Source organism: Mesoplodon mirus, assembly GCF_964341445.2.
Source record: "Mesoplodon mirus genome assembly, chromosome: 4".
NCBI classification, from domain to species: Eukaryota; Metazoa; Chordata; class Mammalia; order Artiodactyla; family Ziphiidae; genus Mesoplodon; species Mesoplodon mirus.
In genome coordinates, this window is record NC_138979.1 from 54121859 (window position 1) to 54145430 (window position 23572).

General features: G+C 37.1%; 1 protein-coding gene across 1 annotated transcript in view; it reads right to left on the reverse strand.

Annotated features, from left to right (window-relative positions):
- The window catches only part of HERC1 (HECT and RLD domain containing E3 ubiquitin protein ligase family member 1), a 213134-nt gene that overhangs the window by 140391 nt on the left and 49171 nt on the right, over window positions 1–23572 (reverse strand). Inside the window, exons 3-11 of the mRNA XM_082617315.1 lie at window positions 21989–22084; window positions 10955–11149; window positions 9824–10135; window positions 7357–7453; window positions 6632–6775; window positions 5179–5306; window positions 3800–3944; window positions 1835–2006; window positions 167–301 (exon numbers count right to left, since the gene is read on the reverse strand). Of these exons, the coding sequence (XP_082473441.1) occupies window positions 167–301; window positions 1835–2006; window positions 3800–3944; window positions 5179–5306; window positions 6632–6775; window positions 7357–7453; window positions 9824–10135; window positions 10955–11149; window positions 21989–22084 (1424 nt within the window). The remainder of the gene's footprint in view (window positions 1–166; window positions 302–1834; window positions 2007–3799; window positions 3945–5178; window positions 5307–6631; window positions 6776–7356; window positions 7454–9823; window positions 10136–10954; window positions 11150–21988; window positions 22085–23572) is intronic.

Genomic DNA, 23572 nt, shown 5'->3' on the forward strand with positions numbered 1-23572 from the left:
TAAATTTTTCTAAGGTTATTATCAGTAAGTACCTAAGTTTAGCTTTTTTAGATTATAAAGAAGTTTCATATAATTGAGGGATAAAATGAGTAAGAATAACTCAAAATTCAAAATGAGTAATTAACAGATGTGTGTGCACACACAAATACACATATATATAACATACCTTGATGAAGGGAAAGGGAGCGGGGGAATCTCACTGTTTATTTTATCACAGTATCTCTCAAGAAATGAACGAAGGTGTGAGAAGGTACTCTCTTCAAGATCTACACAATAAGGTCGGTGCCAGGCAACAACTTGTCTAGAAGGAAGCATAAGAAAATCATGAAAAAGCCTTAACATGAAATTTTCACACATGATCAAAAGCAAAAATTAAGCCATTATTAAAGTTGAAAGATGTTAACAAGATATACAGAAGACCTTTCTGATTATAAAGGTGATAAAACCCTTCATTTTAGCAGCTGAGGAAAACCAAGAATTTGCTATCTCTAGAATTCTTCAAGAAGAAAATACATAGCCACTACTTATTTTGCAAGGTCTGCTATTCATTCGCCTGAAATCAGAGGGCTGAGCCACATGATCTACTATAGACCCTTCTGGTTCTTAGGGCCTATAAGATGTATAGTTCATATTAAGAAAAATAGCCTGACTCTGTAAAGTGATATACTGAAATCTACTAAAAGAAAACCTCTTGAAAACTCTTGTGAAAATTTTCAAAACCTTGGGAACCAATTTTCTACATATAAGGTGAGAAGTTGCAGATTTAATACTAACAGCAAACTATTTATATTCAATTTATTATATTTTTGGTTTTGTTTTGGAGGGTAATTACCTATAAATGTTTTAAATTGGTTAGAATGATATAATAAACCCCATCTGAATCAAAGGTCTAGGCTACAAATATAATATATTCTAAGTTATTAATTAGCCCATATACATCTGAAAATAGCTGAAATAACCTCAAAATTTCTTAAAATTCAATCTTCAAGTATTGGCTAAAAATTACCTACCTGATTATCTAAAAAAGATATGGTTATCACATTAGGAAAAAGCTAAATTTCTGCAAAAAGTAACTTCCTTTATTTAAAAGTATGGCCACTGCTTCTTTTCAAAAAAACAACCAGATAAAGGGCATGGAAGCTAATTAACTGTTAAAAAGAAATAAAGCCTAGTTCTGATTTTGATTATTTTAATTTAACTTCCTCTTGATATGTGGCCACAATATTTAAGATCAGTATCTGGAGACAGAGAAGGAATTCAAAATGTTTTAAAGACACTTAAATTAAGACAGTATCTTAATATACAGTATAACTTCTTGCTTATGAAACATATCTAACCTCAACATTCAAATTGAAAGAAATCTAGATGGCATGTCTATGACAGTAAAAAAATCAATACTAGAAATAGTCAGAAGGGTATTTTATGAACGAAGTACAATTATTTCTGCTTTTATTAGTGTTTCTGATGTTAATAAAACACAAGAAATTTTTTTTAATAAATTTATTTATTTTATTTATTTATTTTTGGTTGCTTTGGGTCTTCGTTGCTGCACGCAGGCTTTCTCTAGTTGCAGCGCGCGGGCTTCTCATTGCAGTGGCTTCTCTTGTTGCGGAGCACGGGCTCTAGGCACGCGGGCTTCAGTAGTTGTGGCACGTGGGCTCTAGAGCTCAGGCTCAGTAGTTGTGGCGCACGGGCTTAGTTGCTCCGCGGCATGTGGGATCTTCCCGGACCAGGGCTTGAACCCGTGTCCCCTGCATTGGCAGGCGGATTCTTAACCACTGCGCCACCAGGGAAGCCCTAAAACACAAGAAATTTTAAACGTGAGCACATTTACCTGTCCCTAGGAAGAGCAGTCCATGCCAGACTATGTGATGTTCCAGCGGAGATCTGTTGAATAGCTATGCCATCTAAGCCACTCACTTTCTTTGGTTTAGTAATAGGACCTGTGGAATTTCCTTGCCCACACTGCCCCATTGAGTTATTGCCCCAGGCATAAACTTCATTATCTAAAAACAAAACATAAAGAACAAAAGAAAAGCTAAATTTCAATGTAAAATATTTATGGAAGGTAATATTTAATACTAATTCTTTAGTTTTTTTTGTAGGTGATACCTGTTTCATTTATTTAAGACCTACAATATGCGTTTCAAACATGCCATGTTTTCAGATCCATTAATTTAAAACAGAATTATCAAATTGTCACAATGTGCTAGGCCTTTAGTTAGAGTCAGAGGTATGAAGTGGAACAGGGCATGGTCCATATTCTCCAGGAGCTCACAGCTTAGTGTGGAGACAGCCAAGTGCACTAATAATCAGAGTACAGTATGTCCCAGGCTGTTCCAATCAGGCTGGATCCAGGAAAGCTTTCTGTAGGTCATGAGCCCTGAACTGAATTAGTTTTCTTACTCATTCATTTATTCATCCATCCATCTGCTCATCCATCCATCCAATCATTCATTCACTTATTTTTAATTGCAGTAAAATACACATAACATAAAACTCACATTTTAATCATTTTTAAGTGCACAATTCAGAGACATTAAATCCATTCACAGTGCTGTGCAAGCATCACTACTATCCATCTCCAGAAACCTCTCATCATCCCAAACAGAAACCCTGTGCCCATTAAGCAGTATCTCCCCATCCCCACTTCCTCCCAGTGCCTGGTAACCTCTACTCTGCTCTGTCTCTATGAACTTGCCTACTCTAGATACCTCATATAAGTGGAATCACATGATATTTGTTCTTTCATTTCACTCAGCGCAATGTCTTCAAGATTCACGCACGTTGTAGCCTAGATCAGTATTTCATTCCTTTATAAGGCTGAATAATATTCCACTCTATGGATATACCCCCATTTTATTTATCCATTCGTCTTTTGGTGGAAACTTGAGTTGTTTCCACCCTCTGGTGAATAACACCGCTATGAACATTCGTGTACAATTATCTGTTTGAGCTTCTGTTTTTGGTTCTTTTTGGTATATACCCAGAGTGGAATTGCCAGATCATGCGGTAATTCTATTTGAACTGAACTTGGAAGGCTGAGACTGACTGAGCAGGAGGAAGCAAACACACTCTGTGGATGAATGACAAGGGAGGTGATGCTTCTGTGAGGTGACCCACCCATCGCATAATCTCTCACTCCCCCTCCTCTCAAGGACCGTGCTGTGTGTCCTACCATGATGACAACCACCAAATTTGATTCCTGGTTTCCCCAGAAGAGCAACACTGTGGTATCCTTTATGATATGCACTCCTTTCCCATCTCCTTCCCCAGTTCCACCCAGCCCAGAACACCCTAGATCTTTCCACGGGTTGTTAAGTACTCCTCTGCCTACCTCACTGTGTTGTTTTCAAAGAACCTGAAAAGGAATAGATGCATGTATATGTATAACTGAATCACTTTGCTGTATACCTGAAACTAAAACAACATTGCAAATCAACCACAGTCCAATATAAATTAAAAATTAAAAAAATCATAGCCAACTTGGTATGTTAAAAATGGGGAGAAAAAAAGGATGGTATAAACTTGAAAGTGCCTTTAAAACCTAATACTTGGGGGCTTCCCTGGTGGCACAGTGGTTGAGAGTCCACCTGCCGATGCAGGGGACATGGGTTCGTGCCCTGGTCTGGGAAGATTCCACATGCCGCGGAGCAGCTGGGCCCGTGAGCCATGGCTGCTGAGCTTGCGTGTCTGGAGCCTGTGCTCCGCAATGGGAGAGGCCACAACAGTGAGAGGCCCGTGTACCGCAAAAAAAAACAAAACCTAATACTATTTCTTTAAAAACAAATGATCTTACCATGAGAAAGAGCCAAACAATGACTGTCTCCAATAGAAATATCAACTACTCTTGTGGCAGCCAGTTCTTCAATAAGCTTGGGTCTCAGTGCAGTAGCTTCTGAAGAACCACAACCTAGACAAGCACCACAGCCCCAAGCATAGACCTGAAACAAAGAGAAATACACTACACATAATATCCTGAGATGGTAGGTTAACAACTTACGTTTAGAAATAAATATAATCTATTAAATAAGAGTGTGGTTTGATACTAAATAATAATTTTTTGTTGTTATAGAAACTTTCAGTTCAAAGTTGAAATCTTTGAATCTATCTTCTTATATAATCATTCAAAGTTGAATCTATCTTATATAATCATTAAAAGCAGAAGTTATTACCCCTCTCATAAAAAAGAAGCACGTGATTTTCAAGGAAGGCTTGTGATTTGCCAGTGGCTATACATCAAATAAGTGAGCATCTTTTGGCTTCAATTCATGGATTCCTACCACAAAACTCACAGTGAGAAAGATGTAAAAGAGAAGTTTTAAATTTTAAGACAGCAACCAGCATTGTAACAAATGACTAACGTAATTAAATACAAAATGACAAATAGTTTTGCGTTAGATCTTTTACAGCAAAGCATTCCAGTCTTTCAAAGATAATTAAATAACATGGTAATTTCAGCTTTGCTACTCATTTGCCATGTGAATGTCAGAAACATTTTTATACCACTGCCTGGCACATAATAGATTCCTACATGTGAAACAATGAGTGATCAGCTCACTTTTTCACTGTCATCACTGATGGATGTAAGGAGCAAAATTATTGTCAGTCTATCACCATACCTGGACCCTCTCCATCACCAACAAACAAACAGAGGGAAGTCAAAATATGCATGTAGAAAATCACAAGTTTACAAAGGGATTATACAATTCTAAGTATCCTAAGCCTGAGTAGCCCTCTTTCAGAAACACCTAACCACCTAACCCTCTCAGATTATTTTCATCTGGAAATGTTCTCCTTGCCCTCTCTTTTGATCACCTTCTTGCCTTCTTAGTTCATATCACTGGTTCCAGCAAGATCTATTCTCATTTTCTCCCACTATTCATGATTTTTAGGAAAAGGTTTAAGCGGTGTTTAGTGCTAAAAGCTTTTTTAAAACCATCTTAATACAAAGAACATGGGCTTAACGGTAAGTTTATCTGGCTCACACAAGCCAGGTCAGAAAACCTGGCTCCTTCTCAGATACTCAACCTCTTCAAACAGGAGAAAATATTTAATTTCAGTAGATTAACTTTAAAATGTATTTTTTAACTTCAAAATTTAAATACAATTATCACTTTTTAGTCATCTGGTCCTCTGAAATACTCTAAACCTTTTATGCTCATCCCTTAGTCCTACCTGCCCTGTTGATGTCAAAGCAAGTGAAGACTGACTTCCAGCACAAACTTTGCGAATGAACATTCCTTGTAAAGCTTCAATAACTTTAGGTTTATACACTCTGTTGGTATCACCATGGCCAAGTTTGCCTATAAAAACAAACACATTCAAGTTAAACAATTTACTTGTTTCAAAGAAACGCTATTCTTTTTCTTAGTATTAATGTTGATAAATATCACTAATCTTTCCATCACTAACCTGACAGATTGTCCACATTTTAGAAAGCTCTAAGTTTCTAATAGCAGAGGATGTTAACAAATGAATGGCTTTATTACAAGAAAGAAACCAATAAACAATTGTTTTCTGAATTTTTATTTCAGTAATTAAAACCACTTTAAGAGACATATGGAAAGTTAATTTGCTGTCTTTCTCCCCTTTAATGGTCATACTTCTAACTTCAAATTTGCTGATATAATAAACAGGTCCTTATACAAGAAAGTGTGTACATACAATGATTTTAAATTTTTTTTAAAAGACTCAATAATTCACCAAATAGAGAACTTGGCAAATCACCAAAGAAGAAAAACAAATGGCCAACAACCTCACTAAGGACGAAATACAGATTAAATACCATTTTCACTAGTGAAACTATTTTTTTAATTATCTTAATTTTAATAGCCAGTGTTGTTGAAGGATATGGGGAAATGAGCATTCTCGCATCACTGGAGGAGTGACTAAAGTAGAAAAAGATTTAGTCATTCACTGTATTGTTTTTAATACTGAAAAAAATTGGAAACCATCTAGATATTCAACAATAATAAATAGTTTTGTAAGTTTTGCTACAATCATATGAAAGAATACTTTGTGCCACTGAAAAGAAAAATGTAGAGCCGTGTTTTTTGACATAGAAAGATATTCATAAGATACTGTTAGATAAAAACAAACAAGTTATAAGACAGTAACTATGGTATACATAGGTCTGCTTTAGTTTTTTAAAACATCTTTGTAGGGCTTCCCTGGTGGCGCAGTGGTTGAGAGTCCGCCTGCTGATGCAGGGAACACGGGTTCGTGCCCCGGTCCGGGAAGATCCCACATGCCGCGGAGCAGCTGGGCCCGTGAGCCATGGCCACTGAGCCTGCGCGTCCAGAGCCTGTGCTCCACAACGGGAGAGGCCACAACAGTGAGAGGCCCGCGTACCACACAAAAAAAACAAAAACAAAAACAAAACATCTATGTAGAAATATATGTACATATTTATATAAATGCATATATATTTATCTCCCAAAATTTTAACAATGCTTAGAGCAAATTTTTCTTAAATTTTTTTAAGAAACATTTATTTAAATTTAAAAAATTTCTGCTCACCTATATACATTTGAGTTTTTCTACAATAGCTTTGTATAACTGAAAAATAAACTTTTTTAAAAGTCAAGGAAAAAAGGCCAAAGCTATCAATAAATAATTTTTTACATACCATTGTCTCCTCCTCCAAAAGACCATACAGTTCTCCCATCTTTAGATAAAGCAATAGTATGTGAACTGCCACAAGAAACCTCTCCTACATTGCTAATGTCTTTTACTAATGTTGGAATGTTACGGCTATTACTGTCACCGTGACCTTGGATAAAACACACAAAACAACAAAGAAATAATGTTAGCTCTTTTTCTTTAGGCCATTACTTCACAGGTAGAATAAACATTACAAGTTATTAACAGAATTGAGGAATTTTTTAAGTGCAATTAAATATGAAAAACAGAATCATTTCTAATATCTTCTCATCTAATCTTCTAGGCTGCTCCCAACATGAGATACCCAGTCCCTTCACTGAATCAGTAGAACATTCTATTATGCTCCTCTCACAGCACTTATCTAATGCTGTCTAGTATCGCTAACGCTGACTTGTTTTCACTACCTCCTAGATAACACACTTCAGGATCACTTTAGGATGATATCTTTCTTATCCCTGAAATCCTATAGTGCCTGCTCAAAGTAGTAAATACTTGCTAGATTTAATTACATCTTAAATTTCAGCACCAGAATCTAGGTACTCTCTATATAAAATTATCTTCCTCTGAGCTTAAAACTAACAAAAATAAATGACAGTCTTTGGCCTATTAAATTTAGTCTCACCACTTCTCAGTAACCATCATCATTTCTATTTTTCTGTGATACTAACTTCAATTTTTAAAAAATCTTACCTAATCTTCCAAAGTCTCCTTCACCCCATGTGTATAATTCACCATCCTCTGTGACAGCAGCACTATGTCTGTATCCAGCTGACACACAAACAACTACCTGTATTGCACACAAAATGAATGTGATGAACACAAGATACTAAAACATAGAGTTCACATTTGATCCTATACACAGAGACTTCAGAGGTACTGATATTCACAACTCATCCAGAAGTGCCATATACAGTTGTGGAGGTTTTGCCCAGGACAAGGCTGCCTGCATAAAGGATCAAGAAAGTGCTGAAATACAGCCTAAGCTCTGTTGGCCAGGCCACAAACTCTGACTTCTACCCAGAGAGGACAACTTTTCTTAATTCACACAAAGAGACTGTAAAGGTTAGCAGCACTCTCTCACCCACTCCTCCCTGCCCCAAATACATCAATCTAATCACCCGCAACAATCCTATATCACCAATCAATTCTTTACTCAAAGAGTTGGATGGGGCTGAACACTCATGGAACAATGAAAAATTTTTAAATATAACATTAACACAAAACCTCCAGTCCTGGCTAATCAAGAAAAATTCATTACATAATAGGGTTAACTCTCAAAAACACACTGACTATTACCAATGAAGAAAGATCTAAGATATAAGCTTATATCAATTAAACTCCTAATAGTATCTCTTTACCCTCAAATAGCTACACAGTTTATGGGCAGAATCAGGGAAATAAGGGTATATGGCAGCATAATTTGGGGATCACTTATACCTTTTAACACTGATCAAAATCACTAACTGCTGAAAAAAAGATAAACAGAAAAAATATCCATACTAATAACTCCACATTTTTTAAACTCCAAAAATTAGAACTCACTTTAGAAAATTCAAACTTTAGATTCAATTAAAAATACTGAGCAGGGCTTCCCTGGTGGCACAGTGGTTGAGAGTCTGCCAGCCGATGCAGGGGATGCAGGTTCGTGCCCTGGTCTGGGAAGATCCCACATGCCGCGGAGCGGCTAGGCCCGTGAGCCATGGCCACTGAGCCTGTGCGTCCGGAGCCTGTGCTCCACAACAGGAGAGGCCACAACAGTGAGAGGCCCACGTACAGAAAAAAAAAAAAAAAAATACTGAGCACCTACTACATTTTAAATAATATGCTAAGAACCTCTGAAATTTTTATCTGTAATTTATTAATTTACTTTTTGGGAATTTTTCCTTCATGATATTCATACTAAGTTATTTTTAACTGGCAATGTTTCCATTATAAAATGGAACATTAAAAGAATATAAATAAGGAATTCCCTGGAGGTTCAGTGGTTAGGACTCAGCGCTTTCATAGCGGTGGCCCGAGTTCACCAGGCCACCGCTATGGTCGTGCAAGCTGTGCGGTGCGGCCAAAAAAAAAAAAAAAAAAAAAAAAAAAATATATATATATATATATATATATGTAAAGAAAATTTAAAACAATGGGAATTAAGAAAAAAGGTGCTAGAAAAACTAAAAAAGTACAACTTTAAAGAGTATTTATCTGAAGTTCCTTAGAGTCCCATATTCAACATCTTATCAAGGACCCCCTGATGTTAAGTGGAATGTTCCAAGGCTCACTGCTTTGAGGCTGATGTCTAAGTTAAACACTGAAAGTTATAATAAAGTAAAATTCATTTGAGAGCCAAGTTTGTCAGACAAACTCCCATGAAAGAAGTGTCCCACTTTTAATTTTGGTATAAAATAAAATTTTAACTTTAAAGACTTTTATATAAGAAAACATTCATAGAAAGAAAGGAATCTTAAAATGGAGGAACCCACAAAATTGCATATAATTTTAAGTTAGGAAAATGGCTTCATTTCTTTAAGAAAAGGTAAAATAGAAATAAAAAGAGGATATCTAGGTTCAGTTTCTAATGGTACCATTTATTTGTGTGTGACCTTGGCCAAGTTACTTAACCACTTTAAATGTCTTATTTCAGTTTTTGTTAAAATGCCACTTACTCCAAGAGAACCCTCTGAACTCATTATCTAATATCACACCCAGCCAAAGTTAGTATCTATTACATTACTCAATTTTTTTACTATTATTTGAAATTATTTTATGTGTTTGCTTACTTATCATCTCTAGCCCACAGATTAAAGCTCCATGAGAGTAAGAATCTTGTCTGTTTTGTTCACTGCCATATGTGTAATGCCTAAAACACTGCCTGGCATTTGGAAGGTACTAAATAAATATTTGTTAAATGGATGATTCTCAGTTTCCTATCTGTGAAATGAAAATAATAACTACTTTAACAAGGCTGTTATAAGAATTAAAATTAAATAATGTACGTGAAAGTGTGTTGTAAACCATCAAGCAGATATACAAAAGATAAGCCAAAGGGCTGGGAGGGTGGGCTACTTCAGAAAGAATACATCAAAATCTGAAAGATATTGTCAATTATAGCAATCATAGTACCAGTGCATCTAATTATTTTTAAATCCAAAAAGAAGGCACATACCTTTCCCTGCAGAGGGCCCTGAATAAGCTTGGGATATTTCTGTGTTGAACTATTTCCATGTCCCAGTTTCCCATAATCACCATCTCCCCAGCTGAAGACTTCTCCTTCTGTAGTGAAAGCTAAAGTATGACCATCAGATCCTTTAGAAGATGAGACCTTTTTAATGGACCTGTGAGGCTCAAATGTTAACTTTTTTAAAGTAGACTGATTATTAGAATCTCCAAGGCCCAGTCTCCCATAGCTGCCTTTACCACAAGCTCTGACAGAGCCATCCACAGAAATGACAAAAGTGCAGTATTGTCCAGCTTCAATCTATAAGCAAACAAACAGAATCATAGATATAAAATGCTTCTGTGAAAATCAAAGTATAATATTTAAGTTGATTTTACCAAAAAGGCTCAAAGGATATCTTTTAAAGCAGAATATGAATAGCCATAGAGATTAAGAAGTAAACAGAAAATTAAGAAAACTATTCATGGCCTATTCATGTTGACTTTACTGTTGAACTCAAATTAATGTATATTTTATCTTTTCAGGTTATCTATCCAGTCATGGTTCAATGAAACAACAAAGAAAAAATGTTTAGCCTACTCTTATATAATTGGTGAAGGGCAGGAGGGAAAATTTTCCTGTAATTCCTTAGGGTCCATTATAACAAGAACCATGTAATATATATTCTAAATTCATTTGAGAAAAACATATGTTTTAATGAAAATAATAAAACAGAAAGTTCCATTTTGCCTAAAAGTTAGCTACAAATGTAAAAAAAGTGATCATAATAAGAAAATGAAATGCCAATATGGCAAAGGGAAAATTCTAATTTTTACTTAGTCTTATTTACCATTTGTGTTGAATATAAGGGTAAGTCTGCTGCCATTCATAATTCTTTTTAAAACTCCAGATGCAAATTTAACTTTTTAAAACTTGGAAACACTATTAGGGAAATGAGGGACTTAAAATATTTTTTCCATGAAAATGAAAAAACTGATGCAGTATAGTATAGAAACAATATAGATAAGAAACAAGCAAGAACATTCACTCATTAAAACAAAAAACAAAAAAACCCACTCTTAACATTATTTAAAGCAAACCCTGTAATGTACCAATTTGTAAGGTATGCAGAGAACTCACAGTCTGTGCATCAGAGAAACTAGGAGCCAGTTTGGGTTGTAATATTTTCTCCTGTGTGCCTTCTACCAACTGATGGCTGCTATTGCTCCCCCAAACATAAACCTCACAGGTTTCTGAAACAATAGGAGCATCACCAGTCTGAATGCTATCTGGGCTAGCACATGTTCTTGAGTAATCAGAAGCCATTCTGCAAACCTATTAAAATAAGAAACATGCAATAAATAGTCAAGACATTCTTAGTGCAGATATTTTTATAAATATTCTCTGAAATTATTGTTGACTTTCCTTCTTCGAAAACTATCTCAACTGCTCAAATAACCTAAGAGCAACACATCCAATCTTAAACACAGATGGCTAGACTATTTACTCCTGCAGAATAAATCACTAAAAGGTACCAACAAAGGTGGCAAAAATGGGGAGGGGGAGACACAATCAAGCCTTTATTAACTAAATATTTTATTAACGCATATAATAGCATTATAGAAGAACAAAGTAGAAAAAAACCTACCTTTGATAATCCCATCACCTTAATACAATATATGCTATCTTTTTTTATATATGTTCTTCCAGAGTTTTGCATATACACGTTCTTTAACATAGTTATCACAGTGGATATATAAGTGACGATACAAAAGGGCCATGAAGAATTTTCTCTATGTCTACTTAATCTTCGTAATTGAACCAATAATATTCCATCTAATGTAAAAATCACAATTTACTTAAGCATTTTCCTTTAAGAGGACACTGAGATTCTTTCTACTTATTTGTTATATGAGCCATTTTTAAGAATACAGTTGTGGCTACTTCATTGTTTTGTTTTGTTTTGTTTTGAAGGAAAATAATCAGTGCTATATTTGGCTGCACTGAAGTGTGTTCCCGGCTGGCTTCGTGGGGGGGTTTCCATTGATTCACCCTGGGCACTGGCTCACTCCCTGCCGCCTAGGCGGCCTCCTCCTCCTCCTCCTCCCGTTGCTACATTTTTAATTACTTCACTTGGTAGAGAACCTCGGACATGGGACTACTATATGCAAAAAATGACAACAATCTTCTGATTCCTGAAACATACTACACCAAATTGCTTTCAAAACTGGTGTTACAATATTATTTCATCACCAGCAATGTATAAAATGAGGGCAGTCTTAAAAACGATGAAGGTCCAGAGCAATTCAACACTCACACACATATCTATACGTATCTGTATATGTATACGGATATAGTTATAGCTATATAAAAAATCATGGCTTATTTACCATTTGTGTTGAATATGATGGTAAAGTCTATTGCCATTCATAATGCTTTATAAAAATCCAGGCTTCTCCTCTCCTCCTCCCCTCTCCTCAAAACACTGCCAAAAGCACAGGACCCAGGGTTGTCATCACAGTTGCCCTAACCAATGAATAGGTCTATGTGAGAGTTCCAGTCTCACTGTACCCATACCAATAAGTATTATGCTTTAAATTTTTTTTGAAAAGTAAAGTGGGAAAAAAGAGGATGTATTCTTTTAACTTCACACTTTCTTATTATCAACAGAACTGACGTTTTTCCATCTATTTGCTTATAACTAACTTCTGCCCATTTATTTATTAGGGTTTAATGGATTTTTTACTGACTTTGTATGAATCCCATACAATAAAGATATTATCTCTGACTACAGCTGTTGTCAATTTGTTGTCTGCCTTTTAGGGGTTTTTTTTGTTTTTGTTTTTGTTTTTCTCTGAATCAAGTAAAACAATAAAAGAAGAATCTTCAAAAGTCAATATATTATATTGCCAGACCATGAAATGGGAAGGGATAGAGTAATTTCAGTCAGAATCTTTGAATAGTACCCAAAACAACAGAATATGTGTGTCAAACGAATAATTTTCAGTGAACATGAGGAGAGTTTTGAGGACATACAAAATATGCATAAGTAAAGGCTGCCAGTTCCTAATAAGAGATCTGAAATTCTGCTGCTGACAAAAGGAGGATGATGGGCCCAAGTAGGTTAGAATTTTTTATCTAAAGATCTATTACAGTAGTCCCCCTTTATTCGTGGTTTCACTTTCTGTGGTTTCAGTTACTGGCAGTCAACCGTCATCTGAAAATATTAAATGGAAAATTCCAGAAATAAACAATTCATAAGTTTTAAACTGCATACTGTTCTGAGTATCATCCCTTTGTCCAGCATAGCCACACTATATAAGCTAGCCACCCGTTAGTCACTTAGTAGCCATCTGGTTATCAGCTGATCTGCCACAGTATCTCAGTGTTTCTGTTCAAGTAACCCTTATTTTACTTAAAAATGGCCCCTAAGTGCAAGAGTTGTGATGCTGGCAATCTGGATATTCTCTTACTGTACCTAATTTATAAATTAAGCTTTATCATAGGTATATATGTATAGGAAATAACATGGTATATATAGGGTTTGGTACTATTCATGGTTTCAGGCATCCACTGGGGGTCTTGGAATGTATTCCCCATATTTAAGAAGGGACTACTGTTCTATAATAAGGCTTAAAAAAAATCATAGCCCTCCTTCCCTGACCCCCACAAAAAAGAGAGAAGAGATGAGAAGAGGAGGGGAAGGGAAGGGGAAGGGGAGGGGAGGAGAGGAGAGGGGGAAGCAAAGGGGAGGGGGAGGGGGAAGCAAAGGGGAGAGGGAGGAGAGGGGGTAAAAAAAATCTGTTCACAAGACTTAGAAATGTGTTTTTTAAAAACAACTGGAGGAGGGGCTTCCCTGATGGCGCAGTGGTTAAGAATCCGCCTGCCAATGCAGGGGACATGGGTTCAAGCCCTGGTCCAGGAAGATCCCACATGCTGCGGAGCAACTAAGCCCACATGCCACAACTACTGAGCCTGCGCTCTAGAGCCCGCATGCCATAACTACTGAAGCCCGCACACCTATAGCCTGTGCTCCAGCAACAAGAGAAGCCATCGTAATGAGAAGCATGTGCACCACAACGAAGAGTAGCCCACGCTCGCCACAACTAAAGAAAGCCCATGCGCAGCAACAGAGACCCAATGCAGCCAAAAAACCCAACCAAACAAACAAGAAAAACAAACAACAACAAAAAAAACAACTGAGGGGGGGGGCACATAGAATTCTGGAAAAGATGACAATAGCATCAGCAATGTAGTTTTCTAAACATGGAATCATTACACAAAACAAATAGAAGGCTAAACTCCAAATCTGTGCTTAATATTCACAATAAAACTAGGCAAACATAGCTCCAGTAACTCCAAAATATAAGCAGGTGCAGACAAACCACTACCAAACACAGAATCTGCATGGGAATAATATCTGTGCAGGAGGAAGCCAAAGGGTGTCTGAAAGACCTCAGAATAAGAAAAACCCAAAACAACCAATCAGGTACTCACCAGAAAGAACAGTGAGCCAATCTAAGAACAGCAGCTGCAACTGGGAAGAGTCTGCCCTCTCTGATAGCAGGTAAGTACAAAGGTTCCATGATGAGAAGTTTGAAAAAAGCTAGAGCAGTCTAGCTCTTGTGAATTCTTGAAACTGAAAAGCCAGTACTCCCTTCCAGGACAGAGCCCTCATACTGAGCAGAAACTACTGGGAGCGGAATAAAAGTTGAGCAGAATGAGGACAACAGAAAGGAAAGAGAAAAAGTTAAGATAAAAGGTGGGGAGGGGAATACGCTTGAAACCACCTTATTTTTTCCTAACGTTACACAAAAACAATAGAGAAAGGGAGTCTATGGATTTAGAAAAGCCATCCTGAATGCCATCCCATTCTAAAAATTCAGGAAAATGAATTTTTCATAAAAATAAGCAACAGAAAAGTATGAACGTCAAATTCCATATGAAGTTGTTATAAGGGGAAAAAAGGAAAAGAGGCAGAATAACATCTGTACAATAAAAGCATGACAGACGGGAAATGCCCACAAAACAGATCAAACTGTAACCTATTTCAAAGCAAGGTAAAGGGATTAAGAAAATGAAACAAGATTAGAAAGAAAAACACAAAACTGAAACAGAAGCATTCAAAAATGAGGTGACAGACTCAAAAAAAGAATTAGAAATAAGAGAAAAAATCATTTCAGAAGTGAGGGATAAACTATAAGAAATCCAAGAGTAAATAAAAAAAGAAGATAATACCTTATGAGCAACAAAAGATAAAAAGGAAAAAGCTGTTTAGAAATAAAAAAAGAAATGAAAATGATATAAAAAGTATTCAAAAAAAGGTGACAATTACTAAGTTAATTTTTAATTGTTAAAAATACAACATACATCCGAGACTGAACCAGGAAGAAAGAGAAAATATAAAGAGACCAATCACAAGCACTGAAATTGAGACTGTGATTAAAAATATTCCAACAAATAAAAGCCCAGGACCAGATGGCTTCACAGGTGAATTCTATCAAACATTTACAGAAGAGCTAACACTTATCCTTCCCAAACTCTTCCAAAATACAGCAGAGGGAGGAACACTCCCAAACTCATTCTATGGGGCCACCATCACCCTGATACCAAAACCAGACAAAGATGTCACAAAGAAAGAAAACTACAGGAAACATCACTGATGAACATAGATGCAAAAATCCTCAAAAAAATACTAGCAAACAGAATCCAACAGCACAATAAAGGATCATACACCATGATCAAGTGGGGTTTATCCCAGGAATGCAAGGATTCTTCAATATATGCAAATCAATCAAAGTGATACACCATATTAACAAATTGAAGAAAAACCATATGATCATCTCAATAGATGCAGAAAAAGCTTTCGACAAAATTCAACACCAATTTATGATAAAAACCCTCCAAAAAGTAGGCATAAAGGGAATTTACCTCAACATAATAAAGGCCATATATGACAAACCCACAGCCAACATCGTGCTCAATGGTGAAAAACTGAAACCATTTCCACTAAGATCAGGAACAAGACAAGGTTGCCCACTCTCACCACTATTATTCAACACAGTTTTGGAAGTTTTAGCCACAGCAATCAGAGAAGAAAAAGAAATAAAAGGAATCCAAATCCGAAACGAAGTAAAGCTGTCACTGTTGGCAGATGACATGATACTATACATAGAGAATCCTAAAGATGCTACCTGAAAAATATTAGAGGTAATCAATGAATTTGGTAAAGTAGCAGGATACAAAAGTAATACACAGAAATCTCTTACATTCCTATACACTAATGATGAAAAATCTGAAAGTGAAATTAAGGAAACACTCCCATTTACCACTGCAACAAAAAGAATAAAATACCTAGGAATAAACCTACCTAAGGAGACAAAAGACCTGTATGCAGACAAAAGACCTATAAGACACTGATGAAAGAAATTAAAGATGATACAAACAGATGGAGAGATGTACCATGTTCTTGGATTGGAAGAATCAACATTGTGAAAATGACTATACTACCCCAAAGCAATCTACAGATTCAATGCAATGCCTATCAAACTACCAATGACATTTTTAAAAATTTTTTTTTATTAGTTTCTGCTTTATAACAAAGTGAATCAGTCATACATATACATCCGTTCCCACATCCCTTCCCTCATGCACCTCCCTCCCTCCCACCCTCCCAATCCCACCCCTCCAGGCGGTCACAAAGCACCGAGCTGATCTCCCCATGCTCTGCGGCTGCTTCCCACTATCTATCTACCTCACGTTTGGTAGTGTATACATGTCCATGCCTCTCTTTCGCTTTGTCACAGCTTACATTTCCCCCTCCCCATATCCTCAAGTCCATTACCCATGACATTTTTCACAGAACTAGAACAAAAAATTGCACAATTTGTATGGAAACACAAAAGACCCCAAAGAGCCAAAGCAATCTTGAGAAAGAAAAACGGAGCTGGAGGAATCAGGCTCCCGGACTTCAGACTATACTACAAAGCTACAGTAATCAAGACAGTATGGTACTGGCACAAAAACAGAAATATAGATCAATGGAATAGGATAGAAAGCCCAGAGATAAATCCATGCACATATGGTCACCTTATCTTTGATAAAGGAGGCAAGAATATACAATGGAGAAAAGACAGCCTCTTCAGTAAGTGGTGCTGGGAAAACTGGACAGCTACATATAAAAGAATGAAATTAGAAAATAAAAATAAACTCAAAATGGATTAAGGACCTAAATGTAAGGTCAGACACTACAAAACTCCTAGAGGAAAACATAGGCAGAACACTCTATGACATAAATCACAGCAAGATCTTTTTTGACCCACCTCCTAGAGAAATGGAAATAAAAGCAAAACAAATGGGACCTAACGAAACTTAATAGCTTTTGCACAGCAAAGGAAACCATAAACAAGACCAAAAGACAACCTCAGAATGGGAGAAAATATTTGCAAATGAAGCAACTGACAAAGGATTAATCTCCAAAATTTACAAGCAGTTCATGAAGCTCAATATCAAAAAAACAAACAACCCAATCCAAAAATGGGCAGAAGACCTAAAAAGACATTTCTCCAACGAAGATATACAGACTGCCAACAAACACATGAAAGGATGCTCAACATCACTAATCATTAGAGAAATGCAAATCAAAACTACAATAAGGTATCACCTCGCACCACTCAGAATGGCCATCATGAAAAAGTCTACAAACAATAAATGCTGGAGAGGGTGTGGAAAAAAGGGAACCCTCTTGCACTGTTGGTGGGAATGTAAATTGATACAGCCACTATGGAGAACAGTATGGAGGTTCCTTAAAAAACTAAAAATAGAACTATCATACGACTCAGCAATCCCACTACTGGGCATATACCATGAGTAAACCATAATTCAAAAAGAGTCATGTACCACGATGTTCATTGCAGCACTATTTACAATAGCCAGGACATGGAAGCAACCTAAGTGTCCATCAACAGATGAATGGATAAAGAAGGTGTGGCACATATATACAATGGAATATTACTCAGCCATAAAAAGAAATGAAATTGAGTTATCTGTAGTGGGGTGGATGGACCTAGAGAGTCTGTCATACAGAGTGAAGTAACTACAGAAAGAGAAAAACAAATCCCATATGCTTACATATATGGAATCTAAAAAAAAAAAATGGTTCTGAAGAACCTAGGGCGAGGACAGGAATAAAGACACAGACGTAGAGAATGGACTTGAGGATACGGGGAGGGGGAAGGGTAAGCTGGGATGAAGTGAGAGAGTGGCATGGACATATATACACTACCAAATGTAAAATAGATAGCTAATGGGAAGCAGCCACATAGCACAGGGAGATCAGCTCAGTGCTTTGTGACCACCTAGAGAGGTGGGATAGGGAGGGTGGGAGGGAGATGCAAGAGTGAGGAGATATGGGGATATGAGTATACGTATAGCTGATTCACTTTGTTATAAAGCAGAAACTAACACACCATTGTAAAGCAATTATACGCCAATAAAGATGTTAAAAAAAATCCAACATAAAAACAATAGTAGTCCTAGATGAGAACCAAATAAAAAGAGTAAAAATGATACTAAAAACAATAATTTAGGGCTTCCCTGGTGGCACAGTGGTTGAGAGTCTGCCTGCTGATGCAGGGCACATGGGTTCGTGCCCCGGTCCGAGAAGATCCCACATGCCGCGGAGCAGCTGGGCCCGTGAGCCATGGCTGCTCAGCCTGCGCGTCCAGAGCCTGTGCTCCACAACGGGAGAGGCCACAACAGTGAGAGGCCCGCGTACGCAAAACAACAACAACAACAACAATAATTTAGGGAAACTTCCCTGAAATAAAAAAGATTTGAAACTACATACTGAAATCCTCACATCTCTGAGAACATCGACCCAGAAGAGATAACATCAAGATGTATTCTGGTAAAATTACTGCCAGAAGAAAATGGATCAATATACTTAAGAAGTAGGAAAAAAAATGTGAGCCAAAGATTTTATCTTCTCAAAACTGACTTTCAAGTATAAAGCGCACAGCAATTAAAATATAAGAACTAAGAGAATCTTTTTCGTGAGTATTTATTGAGGATTCTACTAGAGAATAAGCTTCAGACAACCAAAAAGAATAGAGAGCCACTGACAGAAACTGGCAGTGAGCATTAAGTATGTAGTTACTTGTACAACTCACACCAAATGAGGGTTAAAAGGCAGAGAGTATATATGTTCTGAGTATGTAGATATAATACAACTATAAAAAATGAGGAAAGCATATGTAAAAAGTTAATATTTTTAGTAATCATACAGTGGTAGTGTTTGTCTTATTTTAGGATTGCTGGGTTTTTTTTTGTGTGTGTGTACTGTGTGATTAAAATAAATAATTGCGGATACTCTAATTCTATATCCCTGTATCCTTCAGAATCAGCATTCTTAGTTGGAAGAAAGGATATATAAATGTAATATAGAAAAGCAGAAATTCTATAGTCCTGATTTTGAAAGTATCAGTATCAACTCATAAGGTATATTAGCTTTAAATACGCATGCGTGTGTGCACACACACACATTTCCTAGCTCTGGCTACTGTAAGAGCCTAGAAAAATTATACCAACTTAGTAGTGATGAGCACCCTGATTGTGGTCCTGAAATAGTATTTTCCACTTAAAAAAAACAGGGTTTATGGAGAAAGAGCTAGCTGGTTGCAGATCCAGATCAAGAAATGTATAGTCCAGAAACAATCTGACGGGTCAGATAGCAAGGAAGCTATCAAAGATTATTAGGCCTATGTCAAAAGAACTTGGGAACAACCCTGAAAGAGACTACTTCCCTGAAAGACTGTTGGCCAAAGATAAAACAATATGAGCTTCACTACAGATAATAATTCAACGAAGTAAAATTTGAATCGGTTTAAATCTACAAGTTCATAACAATACTTTTCAAGTGAAACCAATTGGTCAAGTTTAGAGCATGACAGAGATTAGTTCATTAAACTGAAAACGAGTAAATAAAAATTGGTGTTAAAAATTTTTTTGAGAATCAAGCATTTATTCTGCTTTTCCTGTCTGAACTGTGGCAGGGTAACCAAACTGTCAATAAGGGAATCATCTCTTTATGAAAACAATCCAATTAATAAATGAAAGAGGAATGATATAATTAGAATATCACCATTTTGCAACCAAGCACCAATGAATTAATAGATCTGATCATTAAGAATCAAGGGCTGCTAATACTACAAAAAGACAGACAACCAGATGGAAGATCACAACACCATGTTTAGCCTTACCAAAGGGATCAAACCTGAAACTGATCAAGTCTCTAGATTCACCTGTTAGTATGCAGAAAATACACAGGAACTGCATTATGAGTAATCAATCAGCAAAATCCAGATGGTAAGAAATTATACAGCCTAAAAAGTCCAAGTTCCTGAGCAAATACACTAAAGGAAAAGAAAAACAATGGAGGGGGAACCTATAGATTAAGAGATTTAAAAGATATATATAGGACTTCCCTGGTGGCGCAGTGGTTAAGAATCTGCCAGTCAATGCAGGGGACATGGGTTCAAGGCCTGGTCCGGGCAGATCCCACAGGCCACAGAGCAACTAAGCCCGTGTGCCGCAACTACTGAGCCTGCGCTCTAGAGCCCGCAAGCCACAACTACTGAGCCCATGTGCCACAACTACTGAAGCCCGTGCACCTAGAGCCCCTGCTCCACAACAAGAGAAGCCACTACAATGAGAGCTCGCGCACCACAACGAAGAGTAGCCCCTGCTCGTCGCAACTAGAGAAAGCCTGTGCGCCACAACAAAGACCCAACGCAGCCAAGAAAAAAAATGTTTTAATTAAAAATATATATATACTAAAAAGATATATATAGATATATAGATTGTTTTAATAGGGAAGACTGAACTATAGTGTCTAGGGATGCACACAACTATAAAGAAATGCAACAAAGTGACTACTCTTGAAGTCAGGATAGTGGTTATTTACGGAAGGAGGAAAGGGATAATGACCAGGACATGAAAGGGTTTCTCGGGTTGCTAGTAAAGTTTTATTTCTTTCCTGGGCACAGATTAAAAGGACATTTGTTTTATAATAATTCATTAAGGCACACATTTGTATGTCTTTCTGTATCTGTTTTAATAATAAATTTTTAAATTAAAAAATGCACATGGGGGAGGAGGAAGGGTAAGTGGGGACGAAGTCAGAGAGTGGCATGGACATATACACACTACCAAATGTAAAATAGATAGCTAGTGGGAAGCAGCCACATAGCACAGGGAGATCAGCTCGGTGCTTTGTGACCACCTAGAGGGTTGGGATAGGGAGGGTTGGTGGGAGGGAGACGCAAGAGGGAGGGGATATGGGAATATATGTACATGTATAGCTGATTCACTTTGTTTTACAGCAGAAACTAACACAACAATGTAAAGCAATTATACTCCAATAAAGATGTTAAAAAAAAATAATGCACATGATACAAAGTCCAAAATGAATAAAAGGGTATGCATTGAAAACTATGTCTCCTTCCCACACCTGATGCAAGACACCCCAGCTCCACTTTCTAGAGGCAACCAATCACAGATGCCACTTTCTTTTGCATCCTTTCCATAGACTGAATGGATTTTTTTTTTTTTTTTGCGGTACGCGGGCCTCTCACTGCTGCAGCCTCTCCCGTTGCGGAGCACAGGCTCCAGACGCGCAGGCTCCGGACACGCAGGCTCAGCGGCCATGGCTCACGGGCCCAGCCGCTCCGCGGCATGTGGCATCTTCCCGGACCAGGGCACAAACCCGCGTCCCCTGCATCGGCAGGTGGACTCTCAACCACTGCGCCACCAGGGAAGCCCTGAATGGATTATTTTTAAGGGATAAATACATGCTATAGCATTTTAAGACAAAGTAATTTTTATTGATTGATTGATTTTTAAATTTTTATTGGAATATAGTTGATTTACAATGTTGTGTTACTTTCAGGTGTACAGTAAAGTGAATCTGTTATACATATACATATATCCACTCATTGTGAGATTCTTTTCCCATATAGGCCATTACAGAGTACTGAGTAGAGTTCCTTGTGCTATACAGTACGTCCTTATTAGTTATCTATTTTATATCTAGTAGTATGTATATGTCAATCACAATCTTCCAGTTTATCCCTTGACAAAGTAATTTTTCACATAAAAGCCATGATTATTACGTACCTCTTCAAAAAGACATAAAGCTGCCTCATAGAGTGAGCACAAGCCATCGGATGTTCTGGGTGGTTCCCTCCACTGACTCCGATCAGCAGATGAACCCTATAATTAAGACATTGTGGGATACAGTTAGGGAAGGAGAGAGACATGTATTAAAATCGTTTAAACAGTCCACAAAAACATCTGAGGAACTGTTTACATAATTATGTGCATTAAGATCAAATCCTAACATTAGGTCATGAAACCAATTTTATGTGTAAGTGTTATAAAAGACATGGCTATAGAGTGAAGCAGTAAATTAAGTACCCATCCCTCACTTATTACCTTATTAGTGATTTGTTCTAAGTGTCACAAGGTTTGACCTAAAAACACTCAAGGAGGCAGAATTTTGCCAACTACACACTCTTTGGGTGGCCAATATCCAATAAATGGGGTCCCAACAAATATTCTACTCCCCTGGGGCTGCCTTGTCCACTTACTCCAAGAATACAGTAGAATGCAGCCAGCTTAAGTGATGATCCTGACCAGAGCAGCAGTAAGTCTGTTCCTCCCTTCTTAGTTTCAGCACAACAAAGGTCCCACAAGTGAGTTCATGTAGCTACCTGACTATATTAGCAACAAAATATCTTCTTCCTAGCACAACTGAGGAATCATAGCTCCTCTCTGTGACTAACTGCCTACTCTCCACAATAGGGCCCAATGGCTATGACCAGAAATCATTCTTTCATTGAAAACTGATAAATCAGAGAGTGAACTTGACCTCCACTGTTCCCTCAAATTCCCATATCCTTAAATCTTTACATCACAAATGTCAAGTTCTTTCTCTGATTTATCCATCCTCTAATTGTAAAATTTTCATCTGTGGCTTTATTTCACAGACTATTATATTGTAAAAATATTTAGATTCTAGATGATCACCAGGCAAACATACCACAGAAAAGTATAGCCTCTACTGTTGAACAGAGGTTGGCCTAGATGCTCTGTAAGATCCCATCCAACTCTAAAATTATATGATTAAATCAATTCAGACTATTTTAATTAACGTGATTCCTAAGTAATGAACGAAATGAATATGTTGGCTATTTAATTTATTGCTGGGTCATCAGGTGCTAAGCTACTGCTACCAAATCAATTTTTCTTTTTTATTGCTGGGTCATCAGGTGCTAAGCTACTGCTACCAAATCAATTTTTCTTTTTTATTGCTTAGGTGGTGCTTCTCGAATTTTAATGTGGACATAAGTTATCTGGAACTTTTGTTAAAATGCAGATTCCAATTCAGTAAATATAGGTGGGGACCTGAGGTTCTGTATTTCTAACAAGTTCCCAGGTGATGCCAATGCTGCTGTCTGAGGCTCACACTTCAAGTAGTAAGGCTTTCGAGAGCCACTTGCAGGTCTTGGAGTCATATCAGAAGCTGAGTGTTCAAAATTATCTAGTTCCTAGACACACAAGGTGTGGCTATACCAGCAAATACTTTGAGGCACAGCCTCTCCAAATTCCATAATTAGCTGCGTAGCACTTCTGGGAAAAACACAATTGTAATCTGTGGCTCCGTTATTTAAAGGCCACCTCTACTGATCACCAAACCAA